At 40.9% G+C, this 26,653-nt stretch overlaps 1 protein-coding gene across 1 annotated transcript; it reads right to left on the minus strand.

Annotated features, from left to right (window-relative positions):
- Nucleotides 1–278: 278 nt before the first annotated feature.
- Nucleotides 279–24,016, minus strand: SRD5A1 (steroid 5 alpha-reductase 1). The gene is made up of 5 exons (XM_032220194.1): nucleotides 23,360–24,016; nucleotides 10,304–10,470; nucleotides 6,770–6,871; nucleotides 3,076–3,226; nucleotides 279–438 (listed from the first exon to the last, which is right to left on the minus strand). The coding sequence occupies exons 1-5, from the start codon at nucleotides 23,704–23,706 to the stop codon at nucleotides 372–374; spliced, it is 834 nt and encodes a 277-aa protein (XP_032076085.1). The 5' UTR covers nucleotides 23,707–24,016; the 3' UTR covers nucleotides 279–371.
- Nucleotides 24,017–26,653: the final 2,637 nt, after the last annotated feature.

A 26,653-nucleotide genomic window follows, 5' to 3' on the forward strand; every position in this document is an offset into this window, starting at 1 on the left:
TAGCTAACATTATGGCCGGTTCAGAGAACCTCCAAATCCCACCCCTGGATGGCCCCACCTACCACACCATGCCCCTGCCACCCCACCATACCCCTCCCAGGAGTCTCCATGTGGCCCATTTTGGATGCGAGGTAAGTTTGCACAGAGGCTTGGGAAGGGGAAAAAATGGGCCTCCAGGAAGGCCTCTGGGCCTGGGGGAGGATGTTTTCACCCTCCTAGAGGCTCGAAGAAAGCCTTCGGAGCATGGTGAAGGTGAAAAGCCCCCCCCCCAGGCTGTGGTGCAGGAGGCCGACTAGGCCACACCCACCATAGCCATGCCCACCCAGCAACCGAGGAGAGAACCCATTGCTGAAAATTTTGAATATTCTGATTCAGAATATAAATGGAATTAAAATTTTCCTGGAACGTGGATAGTCTTCAAACTTGTTGAGATACCATCTGAAGAAGAAGAAGAAGAAGAAGTAAGTGAACACATGGTTTGACTCAGAACATGTCAAATTCTTAAGAAATGTCAATGTGTATTTTTTTCATGTTATATGTATACCATTATGATAGAATGTTTCTTACCAATCACAAAAATCAGTTATTTTTTAAATGCAAACTATTATGATTTTCACTTTACATCTTTCTGCCTATATGGCGTTCAAAAGAGCTAACCGTCAAATAAAAACCAGTATACTGTAAATCAAGAAAACTATTCTTTTTAAAAAGCCTGACTTTTAGACTTTTGAAAAAAAGGATGTCGCTGGTTTAATGAACTGAACCTTTAGAGAAGCACATCATTCCAGTTCTTATAAAAATCTGAACAGAAGTGTTACTGTTACGTTTCTTTTCAGGTTTTTATAAGAATTGGAAAAAGATACATCTGCTTTTAAGAGTTCAATTGATGATGTGCTTCTTTAAAGGTTCAACTCACTAAACAGAAGATATTGCTAGCAGAAAGATATTAGTTTAGCCAAAATCCAAAGTGATTCTTCCAAATTATTTATGAAGTTCATAAAATCCTTCCAGTGTCCTTTAAAAAGTTTCTTGTATCAGGAAAATATTATAAGTGGCCTCAAAATTTCAAATATTAAAAACATAAATAAAACAGAGGTGAATGAATGAGTCCTTATTATAGCCAAAGGACAGAGATATAAGATATAAATGAAAACAGCTAAAAACATGAAATAAAAGTAAAATAATACAGGCAACTGTAATAGCTGATTTAAAACATGTGACAACTGGTGTATTATATAATATTTGCAAAGATTTGTAAAATTATGTTGTTAACCAGGAAATGTTTGCTCAGTTCTCAGGCATCTGATCCAACATAGAAAGTTGGAACATCAATTTAAAATAGATATTTCTCAAATTTAAAAAAAAATTAAAATTTAAAATTTCAGAAAAGATCATTATAAATCACATTTCTTTCATATGTTTCTATATAAGTCCATTCCCTCCTCATTAAATTCACAGAACCTAACAAATTCACAAGGGAAGTTAACGGCTGGCTTTTAATTATTTTAAAAATATTTATAGCAAAACAAAAAGTCTGGTTATTTGACAAGCTTGTTTACCTGAAAATATGGCCACACAAATCCATCAATAAAACATCATTTCTACTGCTTCAAGGGACATTCTCTGGATAAATGTTTACTGATATTCCTTGAATACCCAAGGAAGGGGCAGAACATCATCCATGCCCCACTGTTTCCCCGTGACCCGTCAAAACCGCACTCGATTAAACCGCGTCGTTGACATCATCAACAGGGCGACAACAGTCAGCGCGGAGAAAGAAGGGTGCTTTAAATAGCGCTTTGAAAGCAAGCCGATTCAACTTAAGGTAAGGGTTAGGTTTAGGGTTAGGTTTAGGGTTAGGTTTAGGGTTAGGTTTAGGGTTAGGTTAAGGGTTAAGTTTAGGTTTAGGGTTAGATTAAGGGTTAGGGTTAGGTTAAGGGTTAGGATTAGGGTTAGGGTTAGGGTTAGGTTTAGGGTTAGGTTAAGGGTTAGATTTAGGATTAGGTTTAGGGGGGGTTAGGTTTAGGGGTTAATTTTAGGTTTAGGGTTTACAGCGTGCTTCTGTCTCCGCACTGTTGTCGCCCTGTTGATGACATCAGCGACACGGTTTAGTCGGGCGCGGTTTAGTCGAGCGCGGTTTTGTGGTGGAACCCTGTTTCCCAGGGGTATGTTATGGTTGTGGTAGGTATCTCAAAGTTTAAAAGTGTATGAAATCAGGCAGGTTTACTTTGGAATATTAATATGAACGTTCTTGCAAATTACCTGTTTAAATTATATGGTGCTTTTAATGTAATTAGTAATAGTTTTAACTGTTCAGTTGTGTCTGACTCTTGATGACTTTATAGGTAAGCGCTCTCCATGCTGTCCTACCAAACACAGCTTCTTTCAGTAGTTGGATGTTCAACTTTGCATCAACTTTGATGGTATCAAGCCAGCAAGTTCTTGCTTGTCCCTTTTCCTTGACCCACTAACCATTCCTAGCAACGTTGATTTCTCCAGTGAATTTGCACGCATGACATCGACAACGTAAATCAGATGGGGTCCTGTTATTTTGGCTTCTAGTGATATTTCAGGTTTACATGATGATTTATTCTGGTTTTATATAGCTGGCTTTTTAACATAATGACTGATCTTTTATTGAAATGTACTTTTAATGTCTATGTATAATCTTTATTGTCATTGTACTTAAATACAACGAAATTGGTTTTAACCTCACTGGTGCAAAATTATAACAGAAACGAAAAAAGAAAGAGAAAAAAAAGAAAAACTAGTGTGTGCATGGAGTGCTTATGGTTGTATTTAAAAGTCTCACAGCCCAAGGATAGAAACTATCTTTAAACCTGTTTATTCATCTGGCTATACTTTGATGTCGTCTGCCTGATGGTAGAAGTGCAAAGAGACATTGACCAGGGTGTGAATCATCTCTGAGAATCTTCTCTGAGTATCTATTTTTTTCTTTAACAAATTGTAAAATAAATGTAGCCACTAATAAATAAATTCAGGATATATAGGCAGCAGGTATTCGTATAAACTCAAATGATCATTCAAGAGAAATTAAGATTTTGGAAAACTCACTGATGGTGTGCATACGCTCGGTTTCCTAATACCAGTAATGTACTAGTGGCAAAAGCTGCACTTTCTAATGTGTTGCATGCAAATGCAAATCCACACCACTCAACAATTTCCCCAAAGAAGTTAGCTCCAGTTACGTATTCAAACATTCCTCCTACAGAAAAAAAAAAGTTGCAATTATTGACTTGACAAATAAAGCTTTATATACTTCAACAAATGCAAACTGGAATTGTCTTGAATATTTTTCAACTATGTCTATAGTGAATATGAAATTAATCAAGGAAATTAGTCCACACCACCATTTTCAAGCATTAAAACCTCTGTAAAGACGATGGAACCATTCCTTTAAAGCAAAAGAAATAATCATAAGATTATCATTTTTATTCCAAACATTCAAGATCCTAATTCTCCCTAGTTTTGTGGTACCGCTATTTTAAAATGCATTAGATTAAATTCTGTTGGCAGATATTTTTGCCGGTTATAATTGTATTTTGGTTTGGGGAAGAAGGCTCCACCCCCCCATCCCCCTTTTTGGCTTCATCCTCTGTATCCAAGAAACCAGTGACGTGCGGTGAGGTTTATGGCTGATGAGGCAAGCGGGCAAAAGCTGCCCTATGTCGGACACAGCGGCAGGGCGTTCGGACGCTGTGGCGCTGTGTCCACCATAGAGATGAGATGCCTCTGGCGGACACAGCGCCGGGGCTTTCTGAAAGCCCCGCCAAAGCCCCACCGCTGTGTCCAACAGAGGCGTCCCGCCTCAATGGCGGACACGGCGCCAGGGCTTTCCGAAAGCCCCGCCAAAGCCCCACCGCTGTGTCCGACATAGAGGTGTCCCGAAAGCCGGAAAGCCCCGGCGCTGTGTCCAGGACACCTCTATGTCAGACACAGTGGCAGGGCTTTCTGAAGGGCTCTACCACAACAAGGGAGAACCCATCTTTCTCCCCTCTCCTACAAAACAGCATCAGAAAGAGAAAGGGGCAGATTATATTAATGAAGACACACCACACTTAAAGTGGTTTCACTTAGACAGGAAATGGAAAATGATTATAAACATGCCTGCTGAATCTTTAACAGTTTTGGGTTGCCAAATTCAACTCAGACACTTCCCAGCTGAGGGATTTCCTACTGCCCAATAAATGCGTTTATTTATGGATATGGTTCCGAAACATTAAAAAAAAAGTGCCAGCCCATGGGCCAACAGAGGCAGATAAAACACACACACACACACACACACATTACTTACAATAATACAATTACTTACAAATTACATTAATTTTGAATTCCTCCCCTTCCCTCCGACCCACATACCTTTTCCAGCTGTTTCACAGAGGATTTCAACTCTGCTCTTGTCTGCCATGATGAAAATGTAAAAATGTAAAAGGAAAAAGGCAAGAGCTGCTGAGGTCAGGCTGGGTTAGCTGCTGCCAGAGTCTCCAATGGATGACTCTGCTTAACTGTTTAAAAAAGCCTCTAAAAAAAAGTGCCCTCTACAGGAGGAGGCGAGAGAACCACGTGCCTCATCTACATGAGGAATTTTTCGGCTTTTAACCCTTGCTTAACTCTGCTCGAGTGATCATAAAGTCAGACTAAATGAGGCACGTGGTTCTCCCGCCTCCTCCTGTAGAGGGCACTTTTTTAGAGGCTTTTTTAAACAGTTAAGCACTAAGCAGAGTCATCCACTGGGACTCTGGCAGCAACTAGCTCAGCCTTTTTCCTTTTACATTTTCTTTTCTTTTCATGCTGACAGTGGTGAGGCCCTGCCTCCCCTGACTGCACGTCCCTGCAAGAAACATACCGTAATCCTGCACTATTTTAACAAGATACCAACCAAGCCTTTGGACAAAGAGCAATGTGGCTAGGAGACATGTTTCATATTATTTTGGGTTTGTCGTATTTGCTTTTTTCCTATCTGCTACATCATTCTTTACCAAACCTGCTCTAATAAAACTGTGAATTTCATTCAGATTGGCCTAACTGGGTGGAAAAATAGGCAGCTAATTCCTAGGTAATAAACTACTCCTTACACCCACCATTTGGCCTTTTACCTACAAAGCAAAGAAGGAAAAATTTAACTAAAATCTGCTGGGTCAAACCAGAAGCAAGTGAACTGTTGTTTTCTCTCCCCCCCCCCCAAAAAAAAAACAGAGAAACACAAGGCCTTATTATATTCTAATCTTTCAAGAAGCCAATAGCAGGCAGGGACACTGAAGTCTGGAATTTGTCAGCTACGTTTCAGGTTTTCTTCACGGTCTTGCCATGAAAAATATTGATTAAAACTGTATTGATAAAACAAAGTGAAACACAAATGCTCAGCTTTTCAAGACAAAATTTGAAGTGGCAGCTAGGCAAAACATTCTTAATAAATTATGAGACTTAACACCGGAGTAGCCTCTTCACCACTAACAGATGAAGATTATCTTGTTCAGAAAGCTGATGAATATTCCTCATGGTTTGATGGGGGTAAGTGTTCTTATTTCTACCAGCATTTCTTGCAACTCCATATTTAGTTTAAGTTATTTTTTCTTAGTCAACAGTACCTTTAAAAATGACAAATTGGCTCATGCATCTAATAACACAGTTTAGTTTTATCTTGCCATCTAACCAACCCAAACACTGTGTTTTGTATGCTATGGTTTATAACAAATTGTGTGGATCTAGTCAATTGTTCTTTAATGAACAAATCATTGTCATGTTATGCATGAATCCAGCTGAACATATACTGAATGCATCTTGAGCTCTCATCTCTTTAAGAAGAATCCAAATAAACTTACATCATACATATTGGAAGAAACTGGAGTTATAGACCAAGGATTATCAAATATTCAATGATCTTTGTTATGGGTAATTTTTTGGAAAATGTGTAACATTATCTACTACATGTATAGCCTTACAAGTAGTCCTCAACTGACAACTACAATTAAATCTGAAATTATGATCATATGTTATAGTAGTAGTTAAGGGTGGCATTATGTGACCAACCCGATTTTATGACATTTTATGGTAATCATTAAGCAAAACGTTTCTCTGCAATGGCTTGTTTTTTTTTTAACTACAAACAACTATAATGCATTGTAAATCCTGACAATTGACCATTAAATGCTGCAAACCGCTGTAAATGCAGGCTGGCTGCTGATTGCCCAAAATGTGATCACGTGACTACGGGAGCCCAGCTGTCAAAACTTTGAATCCAGATCAGAAATGCTTTTTGGGAAATCCATTTAACTTTGAACAGGCACTAAGCAAATTGTTGTAAGACGAGGACTATCTGTATCTACATTATGTTGAAAATACTTGTGTGGTTATAATGAACTCAAGAGAGATTTCAACTCTTTTTTTTCAGGGTTATATTGTAAACTCATTATCCTACGGGAGAAGTTAGCCAGAAATAAGAAAATTGTAATATCATGCCATGGGGGGGGCAGCAATGGCAAACCATTTTCATATCATGCCAGAAAAAAACATCACGGATGTATCTATCTAAGTTACAAGGGATAGAACTTAACTCAAAGGTGATTCTGCTTCACAAGCATACTTTCTAATTATTTAATCAACTTCTGCAGCAATCACAATTAACAAGGAAATTGGGAATCAAGGTTTGAAGTTCTGGCAAATAATAATTAGAATAATTATTAAATAAATAATAATAAATACTTAAATGCAAAAATATTTAAACTAATTAAACATTTGAAAATCTTACCTCTTGGGATTTTATACCCAGTCTCCCCTGGTTTTCTTAGGTTTCTCAAAATATAATCAGAGTGCATGTTAATCAGGAGACCACCTAGCCAGGCCACAGTCCCTGGAATAAACATTTGAAAGCAATGAATTGAAATGTGGGATTTTATTTTTTTAAATAATGTAAATAGCATATATTTGTGTTGTCTTTGGTTATTCCGGTTTTCTCCCGCGTAAAATTGGAGGTGTCTTGGCGACGTTTCAACGAAGTCTCATTCGTCATCTTCAGGCTTCGTGCTTCCAGGAGCAATATGAGATCTCGGCTGTTTCTTCCTTTTAACTGCTAGTGGGGGTTTGAGCTGATTGGGTGGGAGCTTGGCTGTGTTCTGTGTTCTGATTGGGTGGAGGTGTGTTCTGATTGGTTGGGGGTTTGTGTTTCATGTAAGGATAGGAGGGGTTTAAAGTGGCTGATGGTGCAGTTGCAGTCTGGCTTCTGGTCTTTCTGAGTGTGGGCCTGGTGTCATTCATCATGTTAGGGACTCGTTTATCAATAAGGGCTGGCTTCCAAATGGCTGGCAGGCGGGAGGTATCGTCCCGCCTGTTCATGCTGTGTGGTCATTTTTCTATCTCGATGGCTTCTCTGATTATTCTGTTGTTAAAGGACATAAAATTGACTTTAAAAAGACCAGAACTATTGCCAAGGCTGAACATTTTAACAACACACTCACCCAAACATATATTGTCAAGCCTGAATTTTAAGTGGATGTGGGATTGTTTGCTAATCATGTTCTTCAATACGTTCTTCAGTTCAGTCTTTGTCAACAGCAGTGATTGCTGCCCCACATTCCTAATTGTACCACAACTATTGCAACTATCTACTACATATTGATATTATTGATATTGTAACACTACATATCAGAGTAGATAACACTGAAATGGCACTACGCAACCTAAAGCCATCTGTATCTATTGGCCCTGATGGATTATGTGCCTACTTCTTTAAAAAGCTTGTCACTGTCACAATCTATGCACAATCTTCTATGCACATCTGTGAGGCATCTTTCAGAACCAGCTCCTTGCCCAACCTATGGTCATTAGCCACACTCATACCTATCTTTAAAAAGGGAGATCCTAGTCTAGTAGAAAATTATAGACCGATCTCATTGTGTTGCATGACCTGTAAAGTCATGGAATCGATTATAAACCAATCCATCACCCGCCACTTAGAGAAAAACAACCTGCTTTTTAGCAAACAGTTTAGTTTCAAAAATTGTCTTGTAATCTGCACCTCCTACACTGCAGAAACATTTGGACCACACATTTTGACTAGGGTAAAGCAACAGACACAATTTATATAGACTTCTGCAAAGCCTTTGATTCAGTGGTGCGTAACAAACTACTGTCAAAACTAAGCTCTTATGGCATTTCCAGATCCCTGCGCAAGTGGATAACCACATTCCTGTCAAACAGGCAACAAGAAGTCAAAATAGGGAGGGCCCTATCAAACCCGGCACCAGTCAACAGCGGTGTCCCCCAAGGCAGCATTTTAGGACCCACACTCTTTCTGCTTTACATAAATGACCTCTGCAATCATAGTATAAGCAACTGTGTCCTCTTCGCTGATGACGTCAAATTATTTAATACCACCGACAATACTGTTGCCTTACAAAGAGACCTCGACTATGTGTCAGAATGGTCGCACATTTGGCAACTCCAAATCTCAACTAACGAGTGCTCTGTCCTACACATAGGCAATAAAAATCAGAACACCAAATACAAGTTGGGCGGAAACGATCCTCACTCTGTCAAGGACCTAGGAGTACTCATCTCAAATGATCTAAGCCCCAGAGCTCACTGTAACAGCATTGCCAAAAAGGCATTAAAAGTTGTTAACCTAATTTTGCGAAGCTTCTTCTCCAGCAACACAGTACTGCTACTAAGGCATATAAAACCTTTGCTAGACCATTTCTCGAATACAGCTTGTTTGCCTGGAATGCACACTGTATTTTGGACATTAATACAATCGAGCATGTTCAGAGGTGTTTCATGAGAAGAGTACTCCACTCCTCTGCTCATAATAGAATCCCTTATACCACCAGGATTGAAATTTTGGGCTTGGATAATCTGGAACTGTGCCACCTGCGGTCGGACCTAAGCACAGTACACAAAATTGTCTACTACAATATCCTACTTGTCAACGACTACTTCAGCTTCAACCACAATAATACGTAGGCAAACAATCGATACAAACTCAAGGTAAACCGTCCAAATGCTCTATCTGACTCCATTATTACATCCTCAAACCCTCACAGCTTCAACCTTAAACTGTCTACTGTACACCTCACCCCATTTCTAAGATGTCCATAAAGGGGATGTGGATAAGCGCACCAGCATGCCTACCGTCCCTGTCCTACTATCCCCATTTATTTGTATTCATTTCCTTTGTGCATGTCCATGTTCATACTTATACTTGCTATCTTGTACATGTTTGACAAACTAATAAATAAAATAAAATTATGATTTATCAATTGTTGTAGCTTATGATTTATGACCGACATGTATATTCACCTTCATTCCTGATTTATGATCTATGACTTATCACTCTGCTATTTGTATGTGTGCACTGAGAGCTTATGCACTGGACACAAATTCCTTGTGCGTCCGGTCACCCTTGGTCAATAAATACTATTTCTTAATGGTGGCCCAGTTTTGCAACGTTCAAAATTCCAATGTTGAAAAAAAACTATGATCAGTCCTTTCACTTCACAACATCCCTGTAGTCACAAGATTGAAATTCAAGCATTTTGCAACCAGCAGCTGTTTGCCATCATTGCAGTGTCCTGCAGTCATACAATCATCATTCGCACAGTTCTAACAAGGCAGCTTCCAACAAGCAGATTAAAAGGAATAGCCTACAGTAAAATTGCAAGTCACACTCATGTGATGTCCCTCTTAACAACCATACCACATAGCCATAGAATTGCTAGTCCTAACTGTGGTCCTTACGCAAGGAATTCCTATAGATTAGAATTGCCATACTGATACCGCCCAACTAAAAGCTTTTCTCAACATTTCAGTAGGACTGATTTACTTGTTGCCTCTTGCATAAACAATGCTAATTTTACTAGACAATAGCTAAGACATACAACTGCTTGCCCATTCTCTTTGCCCACTGGATTTTGTTAGATTAGTTGTTCTCATTCAACAAAGTCTACCTCAGCAGTTGTTTTAGAGGTAAAATTAAAAAAAACAGTGCCATGTAAGCCATTTTGAGTGGGTCAGAAACACAAAAAGAAATAACATTGGGAAAATATTTTGTGACTACATTTTCTGTTGATTTAAATAGCTAAAAAAAAGAATCATTTGTTTCTCCATGACTTCTGTTTCACAACAGTAGTAAGTAGGAATGCAGTTCTCAAGAAGGTACTATTTCATCTTGAGCAAAAGGGGAAAAAAAACATACCTTAACACAGAGATTATTTAAGCCATTCAGGATAAGAAACAAAGATCAATTGTTGACAATCTGACCTTATATGTATTACTTGAACTGACTCACCAAGAATGAAACGTAGTTCTGTTATCCAGTTGGATGAATATTCTGCATAATTAGTTAAACTCCGGCCTTGCAAATACCCATTATATGAGCAGAATATAAATGCTGACACAAATGAAAAAAGTGGTGTTGATTTTCCTCCACGGATTAAGAAAGGAAAGATGAATGATCTGGAACATGAAAAATAATGTTTTTACTTAATTGTAATTTCGAACATTGCAGAAATATACAGTAATTCACCCTTATGCACAGGCATATTTTCAAAAGCAAAACTGTACTATTAGGTCACTTTCCATTTAAAAAACCTCAAAAGATGAAACATTAATAGTAAATACACATACATGTATGCATGGCATACACACACACAATTTGCACTAATATTTAAGTTTCGGAAATATTTAGTGCATATTGTAGAAGCAGGAGACCCTATACCCGTGATGATGAACCTATGGCACGTGTGCCACAGGTGCCACATGGAGCCATATTGGTGGGCACATGAGCTCAGCTCTGGCGCGTAGGCATGTGCTGGCCAACTGATTTTCAGGCCTTCTGGACCCAGAAATCAGGAAACAGGCTGCTTTTTGGCCTCTGGAGGGCCTCCGGGGGGAGGCCATTTTTGCCCTCCCCAGGATCCTAGAAAGGCTCTGGAGCCTGGCGAGAGCGAAAAATGGGCCCACTGTGCCATTGTGCACCAAAAGCAGGTGGAGCGCCGACGAATGAGCGCAGAAGCATGACGACAACAGCATATCGACAGAAGCGCACTCTAAACCTAACCCCAAACCTAACCCTAACCCTAACCCTAACCCTAAACCTTACCCTAACTCTTACCTTAACCGTAATCGCGCTTCTGTCGGCGCTCTTGTCAACGCGCCTTTGTGGGCACGCTGTCGATGTCACAGTTTTATCACCGCGGTTTTGTCGGGCGCGCTGTTGTTGGGCGCGCATTTGTCGGGTCACGCAAAAAAGTTAGTCATCACTGCCCTATACTATGACTGTCCAGTTTCTTCTTGAAAACCTCCAGTGATGGAGCACACACAATTTACAATTTCATGATTGAATGTATTGTTTGAGGTGGAAAAAAGAGCTCTCACGTCAGCCTTCAAGGAATGTTTAATAACTTGTCAGCAGTAACTACAATAATAGTAATTTTGTCAAAATGTTGATACAACTAGACCAGCCTGACTGAACAATTTCAGTCATTGACCAATAAAAATATAATCAATAAAATAAACAACACAAAACTATCCCCTAATAAGAACTATTACCAATCATTTTTGGACAAAGCTTAGGCGTAGTATAGCAAATTTTTCTACTTTTGGAGAAATACATTTATCTTGGTTATTTAATAGGTAGTGCAAGTAAAAGCTGAGTGCCCTGGAAATTTAAATAAAAGAGGGGTAATCAACTATGTGTGAATGTCCCTTTGGAACTAACAATAAACAGAAGATGTGATGATTTCTATAGTACCCATATAGGGGAACAGAGGTCTCAAAGTGAATGGTTTGTTTCCTGTAATCAAAAGAATTTGCTAAAGTGACAAAAAAAGGCAACACAAAATGAAACTGGGCAAGGAAACTAAGCTGAGCAACATTAGTAAAGAAGTTTGAAACTCTGGAAAGATCACCAAGTCTTGACATCTGACAAATCCACCATATTTTGAAGAAGGCCCTTACATATGGGCAATTGGCTATATGCATCAATAGGGAAAATAATTAATAACATATTTAGTATAGTTGCAAAATCTAGGTATTGGTCTTATGTTTGGGTGGTACCATTACTCTAATATACTTATGATGCAATTTAAACAAACAAAAAGTTCAAAAGTTGTATTTCCAAGCCAGTGGTGGGTTGCTAATCCTGTTCCAACCGGTTTGGTTGGAACGGGGCCGGCAGCGTCCTCGTGCACACGTGCAGTTCACGCATGCATCTTAGCACCTGCGCGATGCTCCAGCTGCTCGCGGAGACTCGTGCAGGCACTGTATGTGCCATCCGGCTGCTTGCGGAGACTCGCGCAGGCGCTGTATGTGCCATGCACCTGCGTGGAAGCGCAGAAGCCTTCAAAGACCGGTAAGGAGCGTGGGTGGGCGGGTGGGCCCTTCGCCGTTCCCGGAAGTTACTTACTTCCGGGTTCGCCGACCAACCGGTTCGCGGGGACCGCCGCGAACCGGTTGAAACCCACCCGTTCCAAGCACATCTAAATTATATTAAAGTAACCAATATCATTACAATCCCCAAGGCATGTCAGAACTTTTGAGCACACCCAATATTTGGAAATTGAAGGCTGAAAAATGTGATATGCCCTAATTTGCAGCATGAACAATCATATCTCTGTAGGAGAGGTAGATCTGTATCTTATCCCAGGGCATAATTGTGCAAAATTGATTATAAAACTATGTTCCTAAATTGGGCGTGGGTTCCTACCTGATATGCCCTTTCTCTGGACGGTGGAGATATCATCCAGGCATGGGTATGATTCAGTCAGGATATAATACAACTGGGTCTACAACAAAGCTCCTCCCCAGAAATAGATGAAGGAGTGACTTGTAGACCGCTGTGTAAGCAATCTGAAATGATAGATATTATATCTCCCCAAGATATAGAAAGGAAAGGCAGAAAGGCAAAGGAACAGGATGAGGCTGGATGATATCTCCACCGTCCTGAGAAAGGGTTTATCAGGTAGGAACCAATGCCCATTCTCCAAATAGGTGGAGACATCATCCAGGCATGGGACATACCAAAGCCCACTGTCCCATTGGGAGGGAAGGAATAAGATAAGAAACTTAAGTAGCAACGACACGCTGTAGCACGCGCTGTTCAATGAAGCATCAGATGAGGCATAGCTATCAAGCTTCGGATGAATGGAGACATTGTGGTCCATGTAGCCGCTTGGCAAATCTCCTCTAAAGAAGTTTGAGACGACCAGGCTGCAGAGGTGGCCGCGCTGCGTGTAGAGTGCGCCGTGATATGAGGTGGAGCAGGCAGAGACAGTGCGGAATACACCCTAGAAATAGCTGCCCGTAACCAACGACTAATGTCCAAAGAAGAGACCTTGGAACCTCTCTTACCTCCAGGTTGGAACTTGACGAAAAGAGCCTCAGATCGCCTGAAAGAAGCAGTTCATTTCATATAAATGCGTAACGCATGACATACATCGAGGTAATGCCACTTACATTCCAGCCTGTGTGATGGCTGAGGACAGAAGTCGGGAAGCACCAATTCCTGGGTTCTATGGAAAACAGAATTTACCTTAGGTACAAAGGCCGGGTCAAGCCAAAGGACTACCTTATCCAGATGAAAGATGCATAAATCTTGTCTGATGGACAAGGCTGCCAACTCGGAAACTCGCCTCACCGAGGTAATAGCTACAAGAAAAACTACTTTTAAGGTTAAAACATGCAAGGACACAGAATGCAAAGGCTCAAATGGAGACTGAGTTAAGGATTCCAGGACTTTGGAGACATCCCAGGTAGGAAATCTGTGTAATGTTGGTGTATTGATGTTTGTGGCACCTCTCAAGAAACGACGGACCAGAGGTTCATGAGAGAGAGAGACTGAGTAGAAGTCAGAGAGAGGACTGAAGACAGGGCCGCAACCTGGCGGCGAAGAGTGTTCAGAGAAAGCCCTAGATCCAGCCCCCACTGCAGAAATTGGAGAATATGAGGAACAGAAGCCTCAAGGGGAATAACGCCCTTTGAGTGACACCAGACAGAGAATTGAGTCCAAGTGGCATCATAAATGCGGTTAGTCGAAGGACGTCTGGAGGCTTGAATTGTTCGAATGACCTCCGCAGACAGATTCGCAATCCTTAGAGTTTCCTGCTCAACCTCCAAGTGGTGAGACGCAACCACGGAAGGTCTGGATGTTGGAACGCCCCCTGGAGGAATAGCGAGGGGAAATGGGACAGTTGCCACGGAAGAGCTACGGAGAGGTTCATGAGATCGGCAAACTAGGGTCTGTGGGGCCACCAAAGAGCAATCAAGATGAGTTCTGCCTTTTCCACCAGTGGTTTTCGTACCACCCTCTGAATGAGTGGGGTAGGTGGAAAGGCATACAGAAGGCCCAAAGGCCACTTGCTCCTCAGAGCATCTGCACCCACCGCTCCTGGAGTTGCATAGCGAGTGAAGTATCTTGGTAACTGAGTGTTGTCCTGGGAGGCAAAGAGGTCGAGAACTGGAAGCCTGAACCTGACTGTTAGTTGTTGGAAGATGCGCCGGTGTAAGCTCCACTCTGCTGGATCGATGTGCATGCGGCTGAGGACGTCTGCCTGAGTGTTTTGGACCCCCGATATGTGCTTGGCCCTGAGCGACAACAGAAGAGTTTCCGCCCAAGATATCAGTTGTAAAGACAGAGTCATTAGACGCTGGGATTTTGTCCCCCCCTGCCGGTTTATGTCCTTTGGTGGTGGTATTGTCTGTAAGGATGGGCATGTGTGCATTGGCCACAAGAGATTCGAATCAAAGCATGGCAAGAAACATGGCTTTCAGCTCCAACCAGTTGATACTGTTCCTCTGGTCAAAGCGTGACCAAACACCTTGAGCTGTGTATGACAAAATGTGAGCCCCCCAGCCCTTCAGACTTGCATCCGTCGTTAGTGTGATGCATGGGGGTTCATGAAATAGAAATCCCCGTGTCATGGCAGGGGAGAGCCACCAGCGTAGGGATCGCCGTACCTCCGAGGTCAGGTGGATTCTGTGTGAAGAGCAACTGCAGTTAGCCTTCTGATATGGGAGCAGAAGCCATTGGAGTTGGTGACTGTGGAACATGGCCCAGGGCATGATGTGGAAAGCGGACACCATCTTGTCCAGGAGTTGAGATAGTTGGATGAGCAGAACCGGCTGTTGGTCGCGGATGGATGAGACCATGTTGTGAATGCTCACCTGCCTTTCTGGGGATAAGAATACTTGTTCCAGAGAAGTGTCTATCACTGCCCCCAGATGCATGAGACGAGTTGTGGGTTGCAGATGACCCTTTTTCAAGTTGACCAGAAAGCCGTGGTCCTCTAGGGTCTGAAGGGTGAGCCGGATGTCCCAGCGGGCCTGATGCGATGGCCTAGATAGTAACAAAATATCATCAAGATAACAGAGAATTCTAATCGGCATAGAACTGAGATGAGAGCAGCAAGAATCTTAGTAAAAACCCTCAGGGCCAATGATAAACCAAATGGAGGTGCACGGTATTGGAAGTGATTCCCATTGTAAGAAAAATGGAGAAATTTCCTGTGATCTGGAAGAATAGGGATATGGAGGTGTGCCTCTGTGAGATCAATGGAGGAGAGAAGGTCATTGGGCCGAATGCTCTCCAGAATGGACAACAGAGAGTGCATTTTAAACCTCCTGTAGACTATAAATTTGTTTAGAAATTTGAGGTTGAGAATTGCTCTCCAACCCCCCCGAAGACTTAGGCACTATAAAGAGATGGGAATAAAAACCCCGCCTTTGTTGCTCAAGGGGCACCTCCTTGATGGCTTGAATTTGGAGGAGATGCCCGATAGCTAGTTCAACCAGATGTCTTTTGGAAATGTCCCTGGAGATGGGACAAGGTACAAAAGTCTGCAGGGGGCTAGAAAGAAATTCCAGGGCCAGGCCAAAACGGATGGTACGCCTGATCCAGGAGTCGCTGGTGATGTCATCCCAGCGATCAATGAAGGTAGACAGATGGCCCCGAATAGGGAGGTCGTCAGAAATTTCACTTCTGCTTTCGAAAGGTATGGTTTGAACCACCCTTGAAGGGCTTCCTATAGGAGAACCGCTGGGAGTTCCAGTTGGACCTATCCTGGAACTGATGACCTTATCTCAGGGGAGCCTGATGCTGAGGACGGGGTTAGGCAAATCCCCCGTCTGTCCCTCAAAAGGACGACCTGCGGAAGAAAGAAGAAGGTTTAGGGTCAGCCTTGTGGTTTGCAGAAGGAAGCACCTTGCGCTTGTCCTTGGATTCTACGAAGAGAGGCTCCAGAGGAGGACCAAAGAGCAGACCAGGTGAGAAGGGAGCGGACACCAATTGCTACTTTGCTCTGGCTTCCGCCTGCCACTGCTTCAGCCAAAGAAGACACCTCGTGCTGATGGTAGAAGCCATGGACCTGGAAGAGAAATGTGCCACATCCAGAGAGGCATCTGCCGCATACTCCATTGCCGCCTTGAGCTTGTTGATATCCTGGGGAGCACGGGACTCTCCAGGAGGGATCCTGTCCTGCATCTGCTTTAGCCAACAAAGAGCAGCCCTGTTGAAAAATGAAGCAGAAAAGACGACCTTGACCTCCCATGCGGCAGACTGATGGCCCTTTACCAGTGACTGCTCAAAGCGTTTGTCCTCAGGGCGGAGAGCGTCCTCTGGGGCCGTAGTGGCCACGTTAGGTGATGACAAAGACACCACTGGGAGATCACTGGAAGGAACCTCCAAAAGTTCAGAGAGCTCTGGGCTGACATTATACAACTGTTTGTCCAGAGTAGAAGGAAGGGGCCCTGGAGAAGCCCTCTGATTTTGAACCTCCAGAAAAAGTTTTGGGGAGGGAACTATGTCCTTTTCGACAGGAGGGTATGAAAAGATGGGGTCTGTGGTATCTGACTTGTCAGCCTCCGTGGAGGAGGATGGTTTTGAAGCCAGACTACAAGAAATCTTTTGGCTTTAAACAAGAGGGAATGAAACAAGGCAGGCTTGAACAGGCCCAATAAGGCAGAAGGAGCAGGTGGTCAAGTCCTCATCCTCTGACAGGTCGGAATCACGAGTGACCTGCTCCTCAGTGTCCACAGCAGAAGGCTGAGAAACGCTTGCAGAAGTCACCCTTGGGCATGGTTAGAATGCCCCCTCTTAGATTTGTTGGAAGTGGAACAATGAGGCATGGCAGCAGCAGGAGGCCGATGCTGAAGGCCTGCAGAAATGCCCCGCTCAATGGCAGCTGCTATGATGTCAGCCATATCATCAGGGTTGATGGTGACAGCCCTGGGGGCAGGGGAACCCACATCTATGTTCGGGATGACGCTGCCATCCCCTTCAGAATCAGAATCCAATCCCATCCTCTGGGTTTAAGGGAGAAGCTGGGGGAGAGATGTCCCCATCGGTATCAGTGGAGAGGTCCTCCATACGGTTGAAATTAGATGGAGGAGAAACCCTAGGAGCGGAGACAGGAATAGAGCAATGATTGGTCTTGGAAGTGGCCTTTCGTGGAACAGGATCAGAGGCCTTGTCAGTAGCTGCACTAGGAGTAGTAGTTTCTTGGGCCTCCTGAGGAGGAGCAGGCCTAGGGGCCTTAGCAGGCTTGGTAGCAGAAAGCTTGGAATAGCCTCTCTTTTTGCTCCTAGGCTCAGAGGAGACTGGAGCAGGAGGGGCAACTGGATTGGGTGAATCCCCCCCTCGGGAATGGTCCTGTTGGTCACCATTACTCACGATTACTCCGAAGCATCGAAGAAGACTTCCCGCCCAAACAAAATGGCTGCCGCTGTCTTCATGCCTAAATTAACTGCCTTCTGGGTAGACAAGGCCCTGAGGAAGGGCTGATGTGGTGAGCCAACAAGGCAGCTTATCGCCTGGCAGTTTGCTGCCCGCCAAGCGCTCCAGCGCCAGGAGAAAAATTGTAGGCGGCAAGAAGAAGAGGCGGCTTGAAAAGCGATCCCTGTGGCTGCCGCAATGAAAGGAGGCTGCTCCGGCATGCGCGACTGCAGCGATCGTCCCTCTGGCACCCGGCTGCAGTAAAACATCAAAGACTGGTGCTCTTCAGGCAGCGTCGCAGCAATGAACGGCAATAAGGGAGCCTGAGGGAGAACCTCGTAGGCTGGCCGCGAAGGCTCTGAGCTGCTGAGGCAGCAAAGCCAGAGAGAGGCAAAAAGCCTCGTAAAGGCTGTAACGCTCTGAAAGAGCGAAGAAAAGGCTTGATTGATAGTAATTTGAGCCAATTGAGAAGGTTTGAAAAGATTTTGAAGGATTTTTAGCAAAAGGTAAAGGAAATTAGCAAGGAGAGATAGGGAGACACAGCTAATCGATGGATCAACTGAGTCTATTTCTGGGGAGGAGCTTCATGGGCGTGGCTTTAATACTTGTAGACCCAGTCGTATTGGATCCTGACGGAGTCATACCCATGCCTGGATAATGTCTCCACCTACTTGGAGAATAAGTACTTCCTGGAATGTTTTTACGAAATCACTGTCAAGGATGTAGTTTTTCTTCTCTTTTTTTAAACAATGTTTATTTATTTTTGAACAAAGAGAAACAAACATAAAAATAAAAAAAGCCATCTTCCATTAAAAATTGTAGAAAGAGTGTCAGTTGGTTACAGTATTTATATGCATCTCTTCCATAGTCATCACCTGCTTTTCATATCAAATTGCATTTTTAAAATTCATATATATTCATGTATATCACGATTATTATATCTCAATCTTAATTTGACTAAAATTGTTTTTACATCCTTTTATATATAATATTCAAAATCTAGAATAGGATTATATGTTAACATTCCATTATATCATCCTAAAATCATCCAATCACAATACATCTTTATAACATATTCTAGATAAAGCTTTTAAACCTCTTACATTCTCCATGTGTTGTTTATATAAAATTTCATATTATCAAATTAATATATCTATATGTATTGTTATCATGATTAATCATTATTTAACTATTGCTATTGTCACTTCGTTTTATACATACTACTAGTAAACGAAATTTAGCTTAGTTTTTATTATACATTTTTATTGCATCAACCTGTATCTTTCCAGTAATAGTGCAGTCTTATATTTCTTGCCATTTGTAGCATTAATATTCTAGTTACTTTCTTAATAAATCTTGTGTGAACCTTTCTTTGCAACATGTTGTTCCTTTCGTATCTCATAAAAGCTCGAAACCCAGCATCTGCTCTTTCCATCAGCTTATCTTTGGTTATCACTGGCGCTTCTGTCAAGATTTCTCTCCTTATCTCCATCAATTTTTCTCTCTTTTCTTCTTCTGTGCTTTGAAGTCTGGGGTAGAGTTCCAATCCATCTATCTCCCCTTTCCATATTCCGCTCTTGCCATTACCAACCACACTCACTTTGTTGTCAGTATCCACATTTTGCTCATTTTTTTCTTCCATTTTTTGAACTCTGTCCTCCACATTCTTCATTTGATAAACTTCCTCAGTTTTTTCATCAATTATTTCTGTTTTGTATTCCATATTCTCCAATCTCTTTTCAATTCTCTCTGTCACAACTAATAGATTTTGAATTTCAAACATAATCATTTGCAATGTTACAGTTTCTTTATCCTGCTGTGCCATTGTTCCAATTTTGCAGGCACTGCCACTATAGGATTCAAGGCTATTTTAATAAACTTCAAACAAGTTCATTTATTATCTTTCAAGTCAAAATGTTGTCTTCTCTCCAATAGCTAGTGATAGAATTCCCAACAAGTGCTGTGTTGGTGGAAAATGTTATGAATGAGATTCATTTCTATAACTGCTTTACCTTACTTCAAAAGTTGCATCTCATAAATTGTGTGCTCAGAATCATAAAGAATAGGGAGACCTTTCAGAAGAGGAGCCTATGTTGCTACGAAATGGTCGCCCAATCTCGATGCTCCGAGATAGCCACCAATACTTATATCACTGGGTGGTCCAATCGGACCTAAACCATCCTGTAGCGAAGGTGAACAGGAAGACTACATTCTGCTGATCACCAGGACATCGCAAAGTCCCTGATTGATGCAGGAGAAGGTTCCTCAGATGGCATTAAAAGCTCAGCCCCCAGGCTGACGAAATAGGGACCGCTCCAAAATGGAAGGAAACGGAAGAGAAAGTGTTTACAGCTGGTGAGGAATTTTTATCTATTTTAAAAGAACCTGCCTATAAAAAACTTAAAACTAATTTAAATCTAAGAATAAAAGAAATAAGTGGCAGAATTAAGCTTTGGATGGTTTTGGTCAGTGTGTTATCTTAATTTTAAAACATTATTTTCATGGATGGAATTTATGCAAACTGTTTGAAATGAATGGATCAAGTTTTCTTCTATAATTTTTACTATTATTTTCACAACCTACAGACTAAACTTCTCCTTATTCATCACTACATGTGTCTTTTAGTCTTTCTTCTCTATTTCATGTAAGAATTTGACTTTTTTTTAACTTGGAATATTAAAAGATACATAAAGAACAAAGAGAATTGCAACAATTGTAACAACAAAGGGAGAGATAACACTGCTACTCGAAGACTGGAAACTTGAGTACTGAAAACAAAATACTTTTACTTTCACTACTGATTATCCTGGTCTGAAACTTTAAAGTTTCACAGTTTGTTTATAGAAAGTGATAAGAAGTAAAGCACCATTTGTTTATACAAATGTTCCTTTGAAGTATATCGTTAACCAGAGATCTCATGGTGAACCTAGGTGTAACCTTGTAAAAATCTTCCAAGTCAGAGCAGCAGTGTTTTAACAGCTGGAAACAATGGCTTATTTCCAACAACAGAGAGAAACTGTCAGCTTGCAAGAGATAATGTTTGCAATACAGAAATTATCAAATACATTTGAGAAAATGTTTGAAAAATTAGAGCACCTAACAGAAAAATATGATGAAAAGGATGGAGATGCTTATCAAATGGGGAAAATAGAGAGTAGATTCCCAAGCAATAAAGAGAAAAATGACTACAAAGAAATCAAATCTGTTGACATCTATGGTGAATGGTTTCTGTCTGGAAATGGAAAAAGTGGAATATGGAAAGGGGAACTAAATGGATGGGAACCCTACCCTAGATGGCAAGACACAGAAGAGGAAAAAATAAAATAACTTATGGATTTAAAGAGAGAAAATTTATTAGTAACACCATCGATAACAACACTGACAATTAAAGACTAGTTGATTAAGGAAAAAGAAGAAGGGCATCGAAGTTACATGAGAGAATCAATAAACAATGAGTTGCAAAGAAGAGTCCATACAAACTTGATTAAGGAGACGATTAGAGGACTGATGCCACAAATGGCAGAAGACATGAGACTGTTTCGCTACTGGAAAGATACAGGCTGATAGATGAAAGTGTTTAATCTAAAATTAGTTGAAATTTAGTGACAATAGATATGGTTAAATAAACAATTGAAAATGATAATAATGTATACATATGTATTGGTATAACAAGTAGTAATTGGATATGAATATTGAATGGTACCTATGAAAGGAAGATGAGAAATGGTTTGGTTACATATAAAGATTAATTAAAAAGAACTAAATTAGGATAATGGATATAGTCAAATAAAGGAGAGATAATGATAACAATGTATATATAGGTATGGGTACAACATGAGGAAATTGGATGTAAATTGTAAACAATGATTTGGAAAGGAAGATTAGAAACTTTGTTACTAAATGTTATTGATGTTTAGCTAGAATAGGCCATAAGGAATAGTGTTATTGGAATACTAGAAATAGCAAATGAGATGCCAGTATGTGGTTATGTCTTGAGTTTTGGTATGTTTTATGATGAAGGACGTGTAAACAGTTATAGTCAAACGATAATGGGGGTAGGATGATGGTAATATGTACAAATATATTTGATTTAAAATACTAGAATGAATATGAATCATGGGTGACTGTGAAAGAAACACACGGATTTTTTTTGTAACCAACTGATACACTTTCTACAGTATGTAAAGAAAGAGGATTTTTTTGTGTTGTGTCTGTTTTGAAAAATAAAACTAAAAAAACTTTTAATAAAAAAAATAGGGAGAGCTTTATCAAAGATTTCAAAAAGGAATTAGGAAATACCGTTTTCCCGAAAATAAGACCTCCCCAGATAATAAGCCCAATTAGGCTTTTGAGCGCATGAGCTAAAATAAGCCCTCCCCCCAAACTAAGCCCTCCCTGAAAATATTGCAATACAGCTGCAGCCATGAGGTGACCATGCTCGCCAACTCCTGCACTTCAAAAATAATAAGACCTCCCCAAAAATAAGGCCAAGTGCTTATTTCAGGAGTCAAAAGAAAATAAGACCCTGTCTTATTTTCGGGAAAACACGGTACTGATTCAGATATTGCATACTGTGATGGTGATTATATAAAGTTTTTTTCCAAATGTATGTTTAATGAGATGAAGTAAATAAAAAAAAATAAACAAGGTCTTTTATAATTAAGAACATTTTAATGCTTAAACCAATGTTTTTTTTACTGTTTTTATTGTTTTAAAATGTTTTTAAGATTTTAATTATAATGTTTTTAAATTTTTAGCTGCATTTGCTGAGAAGGATGGCTATGGAAATCAATCAATCAAACAAACAAACGAATAATATGGAGTTATCAATCTTCATATGCACAATACTAAGAATGAACTGAGTTTTAAAATTTTATCAGAGGGACAAGTATACGGTTGCTGCAACTTCTTATAAACTGCAAACGGTGCTTACATTACGCATTGAAATTTAACCTGTCTGTGATACTCCATAGAAGGCCATCCAATAAATAAGCCCCAATAAATTAGTACAATATATAGACCCATCCAGAGTTTCTTTTGACAGTCCCCCTCCTCTCAAAATGTGACTTTTTATATGCATCTGTTGATGACTGAGTTCTTCTCTCTTTTTATAGTTTTGAAGAATAAAGTGACAATGATGAAGAAAAGGTACGAGGACAGTAATCTAATCAAGAAAAAAAAGCACGATCCTATTCCAATCAACAAAGATTTAAATAAAGCCAGGATTTAACTTCAGATGTTGAGCTTCTTAGTTAGTTAGTTAGTTAGTTAGTTAGTTAGTTAGTTAGTTAGTTAGTTAGTTAGTTAGTTAGTTAGTTAGTTAGTTAGTTTCAGCCCTAGCCAAATCCACCTCTGGCAGATGTTGCCATCTATGTTCTCTGTCAAAAGTGCTGTTTTCAAATTCTGCCTAGAAATAATTGACCAGAGCCTCATAGGTTGGGATTTATACTGGCTGATGATCTTTTTATGTAAAACTGACCTCTATAGCACCTAATTAACCAGCCCTGTTCCCCGGTTAAGATCATTCAAAGACAATCTCTTAAAAAAAGCAAGATATTCCTTTAAAAATAGTTTTTTTTTTTCTCAAACCACGCGCCAGAGAGAGAGAGAGAGAGAGAGAGAAACAGTCCCACCAACCTGTAAAAGTAATGGACGAGGAAGAGTCCCAGCAGAAAGCGGTTGGGCCAGAAGTCGAGACGGTCCCCGCCGCTGCACAGCACGAGCATTACAGGGAAAAGAAAGGCAGGCGCTTCTTGCACCATCCACGCCAGGTTAGCCGGAACAAGGCAGCCGTAAGAGGCTGAAGCGTAGCGGCCGTACGGTGCAGCGGACCCGCGGAGGACCAACACGAACGCCAGAACTAGGAAGCCCACCAGCGCGTAGCTCATCATTTTCATCAACTGCTCCTCCTGCGGGCCGGAGACGCCTTGCCAGAAAGCTCGGGAGCACAGCAAGCTGCAAGCCAGCCCCGCCGCCGACTCCATCGCCGTCTCAGAAAGAAAGCAGGCGGAGAGGAAGCGCTAACGCCGCCAGGCTTTTCCTTCAGCACCTCGGCCGCTCTGGAAGCCAAGAGCGCCCGTCACTCTCTCTCTCTCTTCCCGGGCTGGGAGAGGAAAACCTTCCGGGCGTCACCTAAAGGTCTGGGGCGATCCGCGGGTGAGAGCGTCATATAGGCAGAGGGGAAAGTCGGACTCCAGGGGCGGAGCTTATTCCCCGGACATGAAAACGGTAACAGCCCTAGGGAGGGTCAGTTCAGCCCGTGAGAGTTTGGCTTCGCATCGCTTCCCTTCGTTCCCCTTTTCACGGTCGATGAATTGCTCGTGCAGCTTCCTGCCGCACCTACGGGAAAGCGAGACACCAACACCTCGCATTATTATTATCCACTCGCTGTTGTTGCTCAGGCTCTACAAGAAGGGGAGATTTAGTCCTGGGTGCTACCCAGAAGCGAACTTTGAGCAGTTCTCCCTCTTTTGAATTCCTTAATGATCCCGTTCAGTTGTGCGACCCCTCACTGAAGGCGGACTTACCTAACTGTAATAGGAAAGTCGTGTGGATAGGATCCACTGAGGGAGGCTCATAGGGAAAAGGGCCCCCTTGTATCTGGTTCCTCTGTGTTTGCATTGCCCGAAGAAAGAGGATGAGTGGGTCAATAGTCTTGCAGAAGGAAAGAAAACGTTGCTCAAGGAATCCTTGAGAGTTGAAGTCCACAAGTCATAAAAGGACCATAGTTCCCCACTCCTCTTCTAAGACATGGGTGTCCAATCTTTTTGGCTTGCCTGGGCTGCATTGAATGAAGAAGGATTTTGTTGGGCCGCTCATACAATATGTAATATAGTGAAGGTTTATAAATAACAAATTTCCTTTAAAAGGATACAATCTTGTGGGGCCACATTATGGAATGGACACTCCTGTTTTAGGAGGTCCTGCTAGCACTGATCTATTGATTATATATATATATATATATATATATATATATATATATATATATATATATATATATATATATATATATATATATATATATATATATATATTTAAATCTTGTAGTATTTTTAAAAGGGTCTGAATCAGAGGTGGTATACTGCAGGTTCTGACCAATTCTGGAGAATCGGTAGTGGAAATTTTGAGTCCTTGAGTGGGGACGGAATGGAGATTTTACAGTATCCTTCACCTGCCACTCCCACCAAGTCATGCCACGCCCACCAAGCCATGCTCACAGAACAGGTAGTAAAAAATTTTTGAATCCCACTATTGGTCTGAATACCTTTTGAATCCACAAGTGCTGGATTTCGTTGATAAGTTGTCCTACAACAGCTTCTGAGCCAACTCCATATTTAGAGATAATATGCCCCATATTATCTTACGCTAACACCAAAAATGGTTTTTCATTACTGTTAAGCTTAACTCATGAATTGTTTCCCCTACTCCTATTTTAGAATCTGCTCATGCTCCTGAATTGCAAATGCAATATGACTGTATTTTCAGTAAAACTCTTGGATGCTGGAATATCTCATTAGCTGAATTATACCACAAGGCTCATGATTAAAACGAAGTCTACTTAAGAATGAAGTATACAATTTTACTGATTCATTCTTAAGTACACAATTTGATTCATTCTTTGTCCTTGCAAATATTCACAATTTCTTATCCAAATTGTGAAGAGCTTTTTTGTTATAAGGTGGCTCAGTTACTTCCTCTAAATTTGGTATCGAAATATGGTAATTTCATCGTAGCTCTATAATAAAGAATTAACGTACATCCTCTTTCTCTATTCTATTTTTTGAAGCAAAAAATTAAATTTGCCATTTATAGGAGAAATTTTGATGCAGATCAAACTGTGTAGGGATATAAAGACTGACCATGGCAATAAAAGATTTTATTAATTACAGTGGACAATAAAATAACTCTGATACAATTGCCCCAAAATACCTTTTCATACTGTGAGATCAGGAATTCGTTCTCAGAACTGTATATGCTAGCAAAAGTGAAGCAGCCTAGTCAAGTCATTACTAAATTAGACAGAACTTGGGAGAATTGAACTACATTATTGAGTTTGTTCATTAATTTATATCTCACCTTTATTGTTTTTACAAACAACTCAATTTCCCAGAAACCAGACTCAAACCTAGAATGTATGATATTTAGTCTCACCTGGGATAAGGTACAGGGCAGGGAAGTTTCTGATCCACATTTGTGAATTTGCCATAGAGGAACAGAGAAGAAATGTCACCTTGAGGTGGGATTAGAAATAAGGTCAGCAATTAACAACGCAACCTAGAGTTGCAAATCTTGCAATCCACACTCTAAACATAGGGTTGAGTAAGCCAAAATGTCAAGGTCACCCAACAGCCCCACCTAGCAATGTAATGCAATTGAAAAACAGAGGAGATGCATACAATGAGGGTATTAGGCCTTCCCAATTGTCCAGATTCCCATGCCTAGGTAAAAAGAATGTTTCTGCACAGACTTTGGAGAACATCAGAAGAAAATAAAAAAGGACTTGTTTCCTACAACTTGCATTGATCACTGGCTCAAGCACCTAGGAGAGTAAGGAACATTTTCACACCGGAGAAATGTTGAGACATGTCTTTGGTAGATAGTGATAAGGACAGTGATAAGGAGAAGCCAGCTTTCATCACACATTTTGATTTGTTTGAATTTAACAACTGTATTGATCTTTGGAACGAGAAAAGTGACTTCCAACTTTTCTCGGTGCAGTAAAATACAAAATGCAGTTACAATCTCAGCTTTTTACTTTACGTATTCAGTATACATAGATATTTCGATAACAAATTAATCAAAAATTAAAGTTTCATTTTTTCTGTTTCAAGCATAAAGTCTAGAAGCGGTTTCCAAGTATAAACAAAACTAGACAATTCTTTCCTTTAATTAACGCTGTTAATTTTGCCATCTCTAACAATTTCTTCCATC

The sequence above is a fragment of the Thamnophis elegans genome, chromosome 6 (assembly GCF_009769535.1).
Source record: "Thamnophis elegans isolate rThaEle1 chromosome 6, rThaEle1.pri, whole genome shotgun sequence".
In the NCBI taxonomy this organism is placed as follows: Eukaryota; Metazoa; Chordata; class Lepidosauria; order Squamata; family Colubridae; genus Thamnophis; species Thamnophis elegans.

What these genes read in the sequence shown, in the direction of transcription:
- SRD5A1 (XM_032220194.1), bottom strand. Translation starts at nt 23,706, where the DNA reads ATGGAGTCGGCGGCGGGGCTGGCTTGCAGCTTGCTGTGCTCCCGAGCT. An exon ending in TGGGTATAAAATCCCAAGAG is followed by an intron (nt 3,227 to 6,769) that starts GTAAGATTTTCA and finishes TTTTTTCTGTAG; the next exon opens with GAGGAATGTTTGAATACGTA. An exon ending in CGAGCGTATGCACACCATCA is followed by an intron (nt 439 to 3,075) that starts GTGAGTTTTCCA and finishes CTTCTTCTTCAG; the next exon opens with ATGGTATCTCAACAAGTTTG.